Raw genomic sequence first — 14790 nt, 5'->3', positions numbered from 1 at the left:
TTTCTGAGAGTGTAGTTTTCTCTGCAGTTTAATTTCAACAAAATTACTGCAGGCTTTACAGATGGATAGATTGAAAGATGGATAGAGATACTTTATTGATCCCGGAGGAAATTAAGCACGGAAACTACATTTCCTCTTAGTTTTAAGTTGCAGCCAAATGAAACACTCCATTCAGGAGGTTCTGCTGAAATGCCAGTACATCTGATGGCAGTACGACACTTTTCACTGCAGGTTATATATATATTTTTTTCCTGCTGCTGTTGTTTGTTGTTTGTTGTTGTTGTTTGTTTGTTTTTATCCTTGCGAATCAAGTCGAATACTGGTGGCCTTTTTAAGTGCCAGCATGCAAAATTAACACACTTAGCTTTAACTAGATGGCGCTGTAGCTGATGGTGCTGGGCTGTGCTCTGCGGATACATGTAGGGCTGTTTCTGTAACACCTCTATGCATCTTTTTAACCCAGAGAGTTACGATCACTCCCACAGACCAGCTCACAACAACAAAGGCAGATGACTTTTTTTGATGTCTGCAGCACATTCCTGCAAAGTTGGGACAGTAGCAGATTCAGTAGGAGCATCTAGTAAAGACATCTAGGAAAGTGCTAGGCAGTGTATTTCACGGATCTCTGCGCTAATGTCAGCGTGATCATGCTAAACCACATTCTGCCTGTTTTAGAACAGCATGGCTGTGTGATAGAGTCGATTCCTAGACTGGCGCATTATGAAGGGCAAAATACACTTACAAAGAACCTTTATGGTTACGCAGTTGAAGGCTTGTATAACGGGGCGTATTCAGACCCCAAAGACTTATTGAGGAAAGTTGATGTGACGCAAAGTTAGGCTGACTCCTGGCTCAACTTTTCCTCAAAGTTTAAAAGCTTATATTTATAAAGTGGTATAACCTCAAATCTTGTGATTTTGTTCCGCTTTTTAAATTTATTACATGTCAAACAAAATTTCCTGATGACTGCTTTGCTTTGAATTTCACATGGTGTCTTAAACTGTGTGGAATTGAGGTTTTTAAATTTGATTCAGCTGTATCATTATACTGTTGTTAACACTTGATTGTTTGTTTAAAGCAGGCGTGTCAAACCACTCAAAGGACCATATTAAAAAATCTCATCAAATCTGTGGGCTAGAGAATTTTTTTATTTTATTTAATTTTAATTAATGTTGTGCTGTAACCTGAACCAGCTGTTGTTTATTCAAAATAAGCAAAAACTTCAACAGTAAAATAGACACTTGTAGTAGACCTTTAAATATTACATGAATACTTGAAATATTCAAAATGTAAACATCCCCAGGAGCGTAATCTTTTAAACCCACCTGTCATCTGGAACTGGACCCCTGGTGTCCTTTCTTTGCTGCAAGTTCATTAAGACTTGGGCTTAGTTTCTGAGCTGACGTTTGGTGTGTATGAAGGTTGAACTTTGGTGATATGTCAGGTGGGGAACTGTGTAGAATTGAGGTGTAGTGGCTGTCCCATAGGTTGTTGTTGGGGTAGGAGAGTCTGTACACCTTACGCTGCAGTGCATGCTGGGGACTGTAGTGCAGCGCATTATGAAACGGGCTAGTATTAATAGAAAATTTAACTACTTTTCCTGGCCAACAAGGATTGTGTTGGCAGGCCTGATCTGGACCACAGGCCTTGTATGACACATGGGGTTTAAAGTATTGGGACCCAAACATGGAACACTAGTGCAATCAGAATTGCTGGTTGTGCATTTGTTCCAGTACTTTTGTTTAGCTGACATTGTTCATACAATAAATGACAGACATTCTGTGCTTTTGTCTCATATTAGTCATTAATCTAAAATTAAAATTTTATGATTATTAAACAAAACTAACCAATTTCTCATTGTCCCAACATTTTTCTTCTTACTGTATCATACATCTTTAATTGCGGTGTCACATTTCCTTCATGTTTATTTGATTTCATGTTTCTTGGAGAAGTTATTTTTGTCTTCCTTTATTTCAGCTCTTACCAGCAAAAAAACTCTGGGAGTCAGATGAATTAGCAAAAGACGGGCGTAAAGGGATGCTGCTCGGAGAGGAGTGGAGAGATAATGCTTGGGGATCTTCTCGTAAGTAGCTGTGGCTCTTTTCCAGATTAATCCTTCTTTTTGATCTTATCCAGAAAGAGATTTTTTCTGTGTTGCTGCAGTTTAAGATGCTATCACTATCATCTTCACATGATTAGAGAGAGATGATCTTTTTAAAGGCAGAGAAACAGATACAGATCCTGCAGGTTCTGTACTACGAGACCAAATAGTTAACATTTTGTATCCAAGTGTGTAACACACCACAGGTGCAGAACAATGGGGTTTTGGAGGGAAAACAAATGGTCCTGGACCTGGTGGGACAAGGACAAAGAGTAAATCATTTTGATTATCTAAATAGTTGAAAGTGGTAAAGCCTTTTGAATAACTGAATACATTTACCACTTTTATAAATCTAGGCACTTTTGTGAGGAAGCAAACTGTTAGCAAGCCAATTCAGTGTGGACTCTTTTTGATTTGGCCAGCTTACAAGACACTCGCATTTCAGGGCAACAGAATCAGGTATAAGTCCAGCTATAGTCCAGATAAGTTTCCTGCTGCTCCACATTGCTCCACAGCACTTGCTGCCAAGCTGTCATGGACTGGCGACCTGTTCAGGGTGTTTCCTGCCTAAATAATAATTTAATTAGATGTGTAAATAAATGAGTAAATAACTAATCCCAATCCTCAGTAACTAGATTGTATCAGTATAAATCAGTTCTTTTTGTTCAGATGAAGCCAAGCCCTACAGAAGGATGTATCTTGTATTTAAAAGTAAGTGGGGTGGGAGTGAGAAATAATACAGTCTGTTCCATAGCTTAGCAACTTTGCTCAAATTCCTGTGATTCTGGTAAGCTTTTTATTTGGTACAGCTTTGGCATCATTAATGTGTGTGTGTGTGTGTGTGTGTGTGTGTGTGTGTGTGTGTGTGTGTGTGTGTGTGTGTGTGTGTATTGAGCCATGAAACAGATTTGTAGATTGTCTTCTACAAGATGTTGTTTGATGTTCTTTATTCAGTTGCAGTAACTGTCTGATTTTGTTCTGCCTCACTAACCTGTCCTTGGTAAACTTGAAGCACTCTCCAACCACAGTCTCTCATCCTCCTTCAGATCACTCAGTATCGCAGCCCATCATGGTGCAGAGGCGACCTGGTCAGGGCTATAATGGGAACGGAGAGGCTAGCTCAGTTTTGTCTCCACGCTCAGAAGGAGGTGGCCTGGGTGTGAGTATGGTGGAGTATGTTCTCAGCTCCTCACCTGGAGATAAGATGGATGGACGCTACAGAAATGGAGGCTTTGTGAGTGAATGGATTTTGATGTCTGTTAGGGGATTCTTTCTGCAGGCTTCTGAAATGTTCCATATGAGTAAATCCTCACTTTCAGACTTTAGGAGAGAATTACATGTTTGTGTCTGTTGGGTTGTGCATGGGGTTTAGGGTGGCGGTGATGCAGATGCTGATGGAAGAGAAAAGGCTGATCAGAAAGAAAAGGCCTCCCCCTTTGAAGAGGACAAGAGCCCTGAAATGAAAGTTGGAGAAGAAGGTGATGCTGCGAAATCCAGTGGTCGAGGTTTACTCAATGGGATGGACCGTGACTGCAAAGACTTCAAGTATGACCACATAACAGTGGAACAATAATTACTATTTTTTAGGTTTTCAGGTACACCGTTTGGTTGGTAAATTGCATTTAGATAGCTTCTCACCAACATATTGTCTTTGTTAAAATGCTGGAAGGGAAAATTAAATTGCTGAAGTCGCCAATGGTCACCAGTCTCTTTTGAATTTATGCTGTGTAGGAAACTTTAAAAATCACAGCCCAGTTCTTTTCAGTTGAGCCGATCCTCATGTAGACCTTCTTAGTATCACTCTAAAAACCTGTCATATGTGCTTTAACCACAGCCCTACCCCAGGCAGCCGTCAGGCGTCTCCTACAGAAGCTGTGGAACGTTTGGTTCCCAGTCAGGCTGGACTTGAGATGATGGGACAGCATCACCCTCATTCTCTGCAGTCTTCGACCACTGGTGTCAGTAAACCCACAGCTGAGGACTTTCAAAGCCAAGAGGCTCAGAGTATGGGTGGCATGGAACAGCAGGCCAGTGTTGAGTCACTCCAGTTTGACTATGCTGGAAACCAGATCCAGGTGGACTCTTCTGGGGCTCCTCTTGGCTTGTTTGACTACAATTCCCAGCAGCCGGTAAGATTCCAAAAGTGCATTTTGCAGACCTGTCACAGTGTGTTGAAGCCTTTTAATGTATAGTAGTAAAACTTTTGGTCGTAATTTATTTTCAATAAACAGACCATGCTTGTCTTGTCAAACTGTTTAAACAGTTAAATTATAAAGGAAAGTGGGAAAAGGCTAATATTCTTATCTGAAACAGCGGCATGACGGAGTCAGAGGAAGTGTCAGTTGGACGCAGGGTAGAACAAGTACTCAAGGCTTCAGATTATTTGGGCGAGTCCTTCACCTCACCTTAGTTTTTGAAAGGTGTTCTGTCTGTCTAGCTCAACATTAGGGTTTATATTCACGTTCAGTGAAAATGGGCTGTTCCTCCTCATGTGAGCTTCTACTGAATGCACCTACTGACAAACCACGCTTAAGCCATATTTATGGTTTAGCCTCCGTATCTATTTGGCATCTTTGTGGTGACTTAGGTATGTATCTCTGCAGAGCAGAGGCATCTCTATGGAAGGATCTTAAACCTCCAGTTGGGAAGTAAAAGCAAAAGGAAACCTTTTACCTGGCAACCGTTGAGGTGCAGTCACTATTAGCATTAGAAGTCTCCTTTAACATCATGCATATTTGACAGTTATTAATGTTCATTATCTTAAAGTCTCTTCAAATGCACACTTCACATTGTTTTGGGTTGTGCTCTGCTTTGGCATAGACCGCTCAGTTGGGATTTGAACCAATCCCTTTCTGATTGAAAGGGAGATGTCATGGCAAGCGGTGAGTGACCCATGGCAACACCTGCGTTTTTGAGACAATTTATTGGTGGAGAGCAATAAAGAATCAAGCATCATTTAGGAACTAGTTCTCAGCTTTCAGTTATTGTGATAATTGAAAATTTAATTTCCTATTATTTTATAATTATATTCACAATACACCCATTTAATAGACACTGCACATGTTTATTAAGGCAATCGTTTTGTACAGTATTCCCAAATTTGGTTATAATCAGAGAAATATTGCTGCATTTATAACCCCTTTATGTCAGAAAAAGCAACGCCAAACACTGTAAACAATATTCAACATATTTTGGTAATTATTTACCTACAGAGTCAAAAGAGATGTTTTAAAGACCAAAATTGTGGATTTTAATCAAATTATTTGAGACAGTTCACAAAGTTTGTGACAGATTTACTTTGCTTGGCTTTAAGCTTTTGCTCGGCTATAGCCGCTTTCCTCACTTCTCTTCAGGAAACAATTCCTCAAAACTACAGCAGTTTGTTCATTCAACTGATTTGATTCCCACCCCATATGTAAATAATAAAATATAAAATTCATTATTATATATATATGTGTGTGTGTGTGTGTGTGTGTGTGTGTGTATATATATATATATATATATATATATATATATATATATATATATATATATATATATATATATATATATATATATATATATATATAATCTTGATGATCTCTAAAACTTTTGGGAGAATACTCTGTGGACTAACGAGACAAAAGTTGAGCTTTTTGGAAGGTGTATGTACCATCTGACATAAAAGTAACACAGCATTTCAGAAAAGGAACATCATACTAACAGTAAAATATGGTGGTGGTAGTGTGATGGTCTGGGGCTGTTTTGCCTGGTGATGGTCTGGGGCTGTTTCTTCTTCAGGACCTGGAAGACTTGCTGTGGTAAATGGAAAAGTAAATGAAAGTTCTGCTGTCTACCAGAAAATCCTGAAGGAGAATGTCCGGCCATCTGTGACCTCAAGCTAAAACGCACTTGGGTTCTGCAACAGGACAATGATCCAAAACACAGCAGCAAGTCCACCTCTGAATGAAAAATAAAATTAAGACTTTGGAGTGGCCTAGTCAAAGTCCTGACCTAAATCCGATTGAGATGCTGTGGCATGACCTTAAAAAGGCGGTTCATGCTCAGAAACCCTCCAATGTGGCTGAATTACAACAATTCTGCAAGATGAGTGGGCCAGATTTCCTCCACAGTGCTGTATTGCCAATTGACTCATTGCCAGTTATCGCAAACACTTGATTGCAGTTGTTTTCGCTGAAGGTGGCCCAACCAGTTATTAGGTTTAGGGGGCAATCACATTTTCACACAGTGTAGGTTTGGATTTCTTTGTCCCATAATGATAAAGATCTTCATTTATAAACTGCATTTTCTGTTTACTTGTGTGATCTTTGTCTAATATTTAAATTTGTTTGGTGATCTGAAACATTTAAGTGAGACAAACATGCAGAAGAATAAGAAATTAGGAAAGGGGCAAACACTTTTTCACACCACTGTATTTAGTTGTTAGTTTAAAAAAAGTATCACTAATAGTAGGAATATTTAATTGTATTTAATTCTTGTATCTTTGTTGTTTCGCTCATTTTTGATCTCCTTTATTGTACTTTGTATGATGATTATCTGAATTTTGGTTGTTTTCTGAGATGCAATAAATTCCTAAAGCTTTGAATTTTTGTCATTTAGTTGTTCCCGAGACCAAACCATCTGACTGTCCAGCAGCTCACAGCTGCACAGCAACAGCAGTATGCTCTTGCTGCTGCCCAGCAGCAACATCTAGGTAAGATTTTCTTTCTACATCTGTCTTTTTTTTTTTTTTCTCTCTCTCTAATATGATTATTTAGAACATTTGAGACATGACTCTGTATCTCGGCTCCGAAATGGGCAATGTAGCATGAAAGCCTTGGTTCGTAACAACAGAACGGATGCAAAGGCAATAAAATTTGCGTTAGTTTATAATTCGCTTCCGAATTGGATGGTTTGGCATTGCTTGCTCGATGGCCCTCTGGTTGGCAGCAAATAAAACCAGTATTGTACAGTATTGTTATTGAGACAACTTGCATATAGCGTGACCTATTCAGGTCCGTTTCCCCTTCATCTTCATAGAAGCCAAAGTGCTTCTGTATGACTAGCTAAGGGTACGGCTCTTTTATAGCTCTGTTGCGACGTTCCTGGTACATTAAATCTGCAACAACAAGCTGTCACACACTAAAAAGTTGCGATACTGAAGACAGCTCTTTCAAATTCTCTCGTTCCACCATAAATGGTGGTGTATTCACATTCTGGGGCCTCAGGCAGAATTTAAGGTGAAATAGGAAAATTCTAACAAGGATCTGGAGAATGAGAAGTGACTTCAGCCTCTTAAAAAGTCAAACGTTGAGAGACATTTTACATGAATCTGCACTACTTTTGAGGAAATGTTTCCTGCTGGAGATGGGAGGAAAGTGGCTATAGCTAAACCTTAAAGCAGAGCAATGTAAGCAAAGTAAATCTGTGTCGTCGTTTATATTATTAGCCTATGCTGGGAAATCAGCACATACTGAGATGCGTCTTCATAACATTTGGGTTGTGACTCCTGACCTAGCCTGTTTTTTTAATGCAGAGGGTGTCGGTTGGATTTCTCACTCATCCAGTTGTGCTTTTGATACATGTCGTGTGTGCATTTCCAAGCTCCGCCATTTGCATTCCTTCAACATTGTTATCAATTAAATATTTAGAAAGTTGATTTGACATTTTTGAATCGATTCAGAATCGCCCATGTCCGCATCGCGATGCCTCTAAGACCCCACCCCCACCCCAGTACTGAAGGAACTGTTGCAAAATAGTTTGTGTCTTCTCTCAATCTGGTTTGTTTTTGTTTTGTTTTTAATGCAGTATTATTTGAGTGAACTCTCTTGCACCGGTTATCTTTTCTGCAGGCATTGCCCCTGCATTTGTGCCAAACCCATATATCATCAATGCTGCTCCACCTGGAGCAGACCCCTACACTGCTGCTGGCCTGGCAGCAGCAGCAACTCTCGCAGGTATATGCACTTTCTTCAGAAATCCTCTTTAAATTCTGAAGCATTCAAAACAGCAATGCATAAACGATCATTTGCTTTCAGGCCCTGCAGTGGTTCCTCCACAGTACTATGGGGTCCCATGGGGTGTGTATCCAGCTAATCTTTTTCAGCAACAGGCTGCGGCTGCTGCGAATCACTCTGCAAACCAGCAGGCATCAAATCAAGGCCCAGGGCCTGGACAACCACAGGTGGGCTATCCTGTGCTCATTGATTACTGATATATCGGTGTCTGTGGTATATAATTCTGTCTGGAGGTAATCCTACTGCAATAAATTTCTGTTTTAGAGATGTGTAGACCAGGAAAGAAAACTCATGGGAGTGATTTAGGCCTAAAAATAAGTGCATTCATTTATATTGAACCTTTCTAAGACCTAAGAATTACAACAGCACTACAAATCAACTAACCTTAGTTGACTGACCTTATATTTTCGAATGTGTGCTCAGACTGGTGACACAGTAGTCATTGGAGAAGAAACACATGATATTAAAGCAACAGCAGTGTTGTATAGAGAAGATGGAAGTGATAGAATTGACCCTCACTTGTCTGATACTGTGATACTTTTGTCGATGAGGACAGCTTAAGGTTGAGCAAATTACTTTGAAGAAGAAATGATGGCTGAATACTGAAAACACTGTCCTAAATATTTTCCGTTGCAATGTATAAAGTGCAGTTTTCAGGATACATTAATAATACATCTTCAAAAAGATCCATGGAGAAAACGGCTGTAAAGTTTTTTTTGTTTCGTTTTTTTTTTTAATATATATATTAAACCCTATTTTCTCCCCAATTTAAGCGTTTCCGGTTCCACCCGCTACTTAGGACTCCCCCAATCACACGATACTATCAATGCTAGGAGGATGAAGGCAGCACAGGCTTCCTCCAAGAACTGAGACCCAGGGGGAGTGCTCTCTTGGACTCCCGGCTACGGACGACTGTAGCATCATCAGGGATCGAACTCGCGATCTCCTGATGACGGGGCCAACACTCAGGCTGTTGCGCCACTTGAGAGCCCCTTATAATTTTTATTTATTTCACACTATTCCCTACTAATTCTTCTGTTAATGTTTCATGAAAAACTCATTCAGATTTATACCAAGATTAATACAAAATTCTCAGCATTATTTTGGCTTTCATCACCTGCTTCAGTCCACTGCTGCTCACATAATCCCACTTCCTTTTTATGATTTAAGCCAACAATTTGCCATATCCCAGTAATAAAAGCTACCAAATATGACTTGTAGTGACACACATTTAAATCAGTGATTTATAGGTCTGTTTAGGCTTTAGCAGGATCTACAGTGTTTGTGACAAAGCCATTTATGAGCTCTTCTTTAGAGTTTGCATTTACAGGCTGTATGCTGATTTGAAAACAGCTAATTAACAAGCAATGATGTTTCTGTGAAGGATTTTGTATACTTTTTTGCATGGGTAATTTATGGGTGAGTATTTATTTAAAAGTATTCTTCAAAAATGTGAAAAGTTACTGTATTCTGAATATTGCCTTCACAAAAAGCAACTTTGACTGAATACATGTTTTGAATATCCAAGTACTATTATGCCCCAGCCCTGCTTATGAATGCAGAACAAATGTACTTACACAGTTAAACTCGTGTTTCACAGGAGAATTCAGTACCCCTTCATGCTGTTTGGGTTATGGTTGGGCTTGACCATATAGACAGGTATAGACATACCAGCACTAAACCAAAACAGTGCAAAGGAAGTCTGAGGGATACGAGGTACTGTGTTGTACACTGGAGTAATTCTTTTAATTAGCAGACCAGACATTTGATCAGATTTATACCAAAATTAATACAAAATTCTCAGCATTATTTTGGCTGTGTTACTATGAGATTAGTCCCCTTTAAGAATATTACTGAAGCATTTTGCCTATTGGCATACTGGTATGGATCCAGTGTAGGTATGATGTGAACCATGACCAACACTGCCACAGATGCTGTGTTGGTCATTGTGAAATGCTTTTGTAATTTTAGTTCATAGGAGAAATTGGCTTTCCGAGTGCTGGTGGGGAGGCCAGGCCTAACTGCCTTGCCATAATGTTAATGACCATTTTAAATCAAAGATTTAAGAGGATTGCATAAGTTCTAAACATATTTTGGTGCTTAATGAACTCATTATTTTATGCATATTTTTCCTTAATTCAGGGTTACAATAGTCCCAACAGTTTGCTGTAGGTCTACTGTTATTACTCCATTAATCATGATTCCAAATGGCTAAATTAGTGGAACAAAACTGATTATGGAAGAGTGAAAATCTTTACAGTGGAATGTTTTACTTATATTGTGTATTGATCACCTCCTTTCTCCTGTCAGGTGATGCGTGCAGGAACCAGCCAGCGACCTCTAACTCCAGGGCAGAGCCAACAGAGTCAGCAGGAGTCTCTTGCAGCAACTGCAGCCAATCCACCACTGGCCTTCACAGGCATGCCAGGTTAGTCTCTCTCTCTGTCTGTCTCGCGCTCGCTCTCTCGCTCTCGCGCTCTCTCTCGCTCTCGGTCTCTCTCGGTCTCTCTCACACTTAACAGAAATATATATATATTTTTTAGGATATCAAGTGCTGGCACCAGCTGCTTACTATGACCAGACTGGTGCATTAGTGATGGGCCCTGGGGCTCGTACTGGACTGAGTGGACCAGTTCGACTAGTGCAGACACCACTCCTCATCAACCCTGCTGCAGCACAAGCTGGTAAGTTGATGCATCTGAAATTCCCATGCTAACTGCTAATATTGTTCACTGGTTTTACACTTAAGAAATGGACTTCTACTTTAACGGTTCATTCTAGCATTAAAAGTTAATGTGTGCTGTCATCCGTCAGTGATCTCCAGCTACATTACCTAGTATTTATTGTTGTGTTTGTCACACAGTTGAATTTGGTCAGATTGTGAGCTGGGTTTCATATTTTCTTTGCTTCCTCACCTTGGTCTTTTTCCTATTTCATGATTTAGCCGCTGCTGCATCAGCCTCTGGGTCTGCTAGCAACGTGTCGGGCCCAACCAATGGTCTGTACCGTTCTATGGGCTGCCAGCAGCCTCAGCAACCCCAGCCACAGCAGCAACCCCCACCACCCTCTACCGGCTTGCCATCCAGCTCCTTCTATGGCTCAGGCTCGGTGGCCCCGAGCTCGCAGAGCAGTTCCCTCTTCTCTCATACAAGTGCTGCCCCGCCACCTAGTTCCTCACTGGGCTTCAGCAGTACGGGTGGATCCCTAGGTGTGGGGCTCGGGTCTACTCTAGGAGGCTTTGGCTCTTCAGGTGCGTGTGAGAGAGACAAGTTGAAGACCCTTTTTTTTTTTTTTTTTTAAATAATTTTGTTGTCTTTTCAAGTGATCTTTTTCATGCTTTCTCCACTGCAGTCTCTAGTTCCAACAACAACAATGCCGCTCGTCGGGACTCTCTGCTGGCTAGCTCAGACTTGTATAAGCGTGGTGGAAGTAGCAGCCTTACCCCAATTGGCCAGCCCTTTTTCAATAGCCTGGGATATTCCTCCTCCCCCAGTCCAATCGGCCTAACACCTGGTCATTCTCCTCTTACACCTCCACCTTCGCTGCCCTCCTCCCATGGCTCCTCATCCAGTCTTCATCTGGGTATGACCTTCTCATGCTGTCTCACTTTAGTGGTTAGCAGCACCTTCACTTTTTGAATGTCCAATAGAATTCCTGTCAGCTTAGAGACCTTGTTGGCAGTTCAGTGATGAAGACATTGTGAAATAAGTGAAGTACTTTTTGTGCAAAATGGCATGAGGTTTTCTTTTCACATTTAAAGCTTAAGGCTCATCTGTCTCTACAGGAGGTCTGCCAAATGGCAGTGGCCGCTATATTTCGGCTGCTCCAGGTGCCGAGGCAAAGTACAGAAGCACAGGTGGCATCTCAAGCTTGTTCAGCTCCACCAGTCAGCTTTTCCCCCCACCTCGAGCACGCTACAGTCGCTCAGATGTCATGCCTTCGGGCCGTAGCCGCCTTCTGGAAGACTTCCGCAACAACCGCTTTCCCAACTTGCAGCTTCGAGACCTGCCTGGACACATGGTGGAGTTTTCCCAGGACCAACATGGCTCCAGGTAAATCTGCTTACACAGCAAATGTGAAAAAGCATTGGTACTTTGTACTAAAAAAGTACTTTGAGCTAATATCACTTGAAGGGGAAAACCGTTTCTTTACGGACCTCACTTACTTTTTAAAGCGATTAAAATTGTTTCAGGAACAATTTAAGTCAGCGTATATCAGAAATAATAATGCCATACCATACTACAGTGTAATTCCAAAGGGAAACACAGTATTAGAGAAGGTTTCTGAGCTAGCTGAGCATTTTTTGCTCCGTGGCACTTTATTCTTTATGGTTGATGATAGTTTAAGTTACTATGCCATTAACCTGCTCCCCTATGACAGTTGTGAGATCCAACAGAAAGACAGGGCACAAACCTATGGAGTCAAATTAGGGTCTTTAATGGTGACAAGAAAAAAAATATATCGCAAATATAAGATTAGCATTTTGCATTTTACGTTCCTGTTTTGTTTTTGCAATACTTTCCCTCTTTTGCGTTTCTTTCTTTTGTTTGCGTTTCACATTTTATGTTGCTGCTTTTTTTTGCAATACTTTCTCCCTTTTGCGTTTCTTTCTTTTGTTTGCGCGTCACACTGCTTTTCTTTGCGTCTCGCATTTTACGTTCCTCATTTTTTTTTTCGCGCTTCTCTCTTTTCTTTGCTCCGGTTTTACCCTCTGTGTGGGGGTGGGGAAAGAGGCGTGGCCAAGATCGAAAGGCGTGCCGTGAACGTTCCGCGTCATCAGTTGGAGCCACCGTTACACAGCACGGCAATTCGGTTTACTGGTATCATGGCAGACGGTCGCCCAGCTGGACCACAGCTATATGTGTGTGTGTGTGTGTGTGTGTGTGTGTGTGTGTGTGTGTGTGTATATATATATATATATATATATATATATATATATATATATATATATATATATATATATATATATATATATATATATATACACACACACAAGCTGAGGGAACTACTGAGGACAAGTTCTGTGCCGAACCATGTCTAAGTGGTAAATCTGCACGTTCTGGTGTCTCCTTCTGCATCACACACACACACACACACACAGGTCATCAGGATTGGAGCTGAAAACTACTGGTCTACTGAATCAGGCCAGTGGTTCCCAATCCTGGTCCTGGAGTACTCCTGTCTTGCACACGTTGGTGTTTTGTCAGCACCCGAACTAATTAGATGGTCATGAAGCCTTTACTGTGTTCAAGTGTGTGTGTGATGCAGAAGGAGACACCAGAACGTGCAGATTTACCACTTTCTACCTAGACATGGTTCGGCACAGAAGGCTTACAACTTGTCCTCAGTAGTTCCCTCAGCTTGTATATACCTGTGTATATATATATATATATATCAGTGTATATACTTGTGTATATATATCAGTGTATATAGCTGTGGTCCAGCTGGGCGACCGTCTGCCATGATGCCAGTAAACCGAATTGCCGTGCTGTGTAACGGTGGCTCCAACTGATGACGCGTAACGTTCACGGCACGCCTTTCGATCTTGGCCACACCTCTTTCCCCGCTCCCACACAGGGTAAAACCGGAGCAAAGAAAAGAGAGAAGCGCGAAAAAAAATGAGGAACGTAAAATGCGAGACGCAAAGAAAAGCAGTGTGACGCGCAAACAAAAGAAAGAAACGCAAAAGGGAGAAAGTATTGCAAAAAAAAAGCAGCAACATAAAATGTGAAACGCAAACAAAAGAAAGAAACACAAAAGAGGGAAAGTATTGCAAAAACAAAACAGGAACGTAAAATGCTAATCTTATATTTGCGATACATTTTTTTTTTTTTTTCTCATCACCATTTAAAGACCCTAATTTGACTCCATACAAACCCAGAGTGCACACGAAACCCCGCATTAACAGCGGGAAGAAGACGAGATCTGAGAGGGAATGGTGGATTCGTTCTGAGCCCCAACCTCTAGGTGCTGCGTTCAGTCCCACAGTGAGGTCATGTTACTATGCCTCATGTTCGTTCCAGGTGGCAGCAGAACCAATAGACTGAAGTGCTGAGCTCAAGCTTGAAGAAAAAGACTGAGAAGTCTAGTTGCCATGTTGAGGTGGCCAGTTTTGATTTGATTTGATTTGTTTTTTGTGTTTGGAAAATAAAAAGAAATGGCTGCTGCAACCTTCAGCCTTGCTTCCAGGATCCTTCCTTGGGGTAGCACATGGCATGTTAAAGTTGCTGTTTTATAAGCTTAGGTATTGCCACATAGTTGGTTTAACTGCTCTTCCTAGTTTTTTCATTACCTCTGAAACCACACAAAGTAGTCTGTTGCAATTTCTTTTTCTTAACAACACAAATGACACTTTACAACTGCTGAGGTGTTTGATTGATCAATCACACGCCACTCCTGTTTGTATTGTGGCGTCCTATACTTTGTTTGGCTACTAAAATGAGCCTAAAGCCAATTTTAAAGTAGGATCAACCAGTAAGTGTTTTGAGAATAACTTGCTCATACAGCCTATGTGCTGGTTTCATTATGGGCCTAGGCTGCACAATATGCAGTGCGATTGGTATTTTGTAGTCTTTCATGACTGTAAAAGCTAACATGCCACTAATGGCAGCTGGCAATATAAGACTTGGTGCATGGTGCACATTGTGTGCCCTGCTGCTGTTTTCCAGTATAAACAACCTGGCTCTGCTACAT

The 14790-nt window shown here is 40.9% G+C and overlaps 1 protein-coding gene across 5 annotated transcripts in view; it reads left to right on the top strand.

The window, feature by feature from the left end:
• pum2 (pumilio RNA-binding family member 2) overlaps window positions 1–14790 on the top strand; it is a 38438-nt gene that overhangs the window by 15622 nt on the left and 8026 nt on the right. For all 5 annotated transcript variants that reach the window (XM_037537771.1, XM_037537773.1, XM_017701006.2 and 2 more), the window contains exons 4-15: window positions 1978–2083; window positions 3148–3335; window positions 3474–3646; window positions 3936–4230; window positions 6701–6794; window positions 7933–8037; window positions 8119–8264; window positions 10408–10525; window positions 10641–10781; window positions 11042–11347; window positions 11449–11679; window positions 11882–12149. In XM_037537771.1, the coding sequence (XP_037393668.1) occupies window positions 1978–2083; window positions 3148–3335; window positions 3474–3646; window positions 3936–4230; window positions 6701–6794; window positions 7933–8037; window positions 8119–8264; window positions 10408–10525; window positions 10641–10781; window positions 11042–11347; window positions 11449–11679; window positions 11882–12149 (2171 nt within the window). The remainder of the gene's footprint in view (window positions 1–1977; window positions 2084–3147; window positions 3336–3473; window positions 3647–3935; window positions 4231–6700; window positions 6795–7932; window positions 8038–8118; window positions 8265–10407; window positions 10526–10640; window positions 10782–11041; window positions 11348–11448; window positions 11680–11881; window positions 12150–14790) is intronic.

Source organism: Pygocentrus nattereri, chromosome 4 (genome assembly GCF_015220715.1).
Source record: "Pygocentrus nattereri isolate fPygNat1 chromosome 4, fPygNat1.pri, whole genome shotgun sequence".
Lineage (NCBI taxonomy): Eukaryota > Metazoa > Chordata > Actinopteri > Characiformes > Serrasalmidae > Pygocentrus > Pygocentrus nattereri.
Note: the sequence above shows the minus strand (reverse complement) of the source record. Positions and strands in the feature narration are given on the sequence as shown.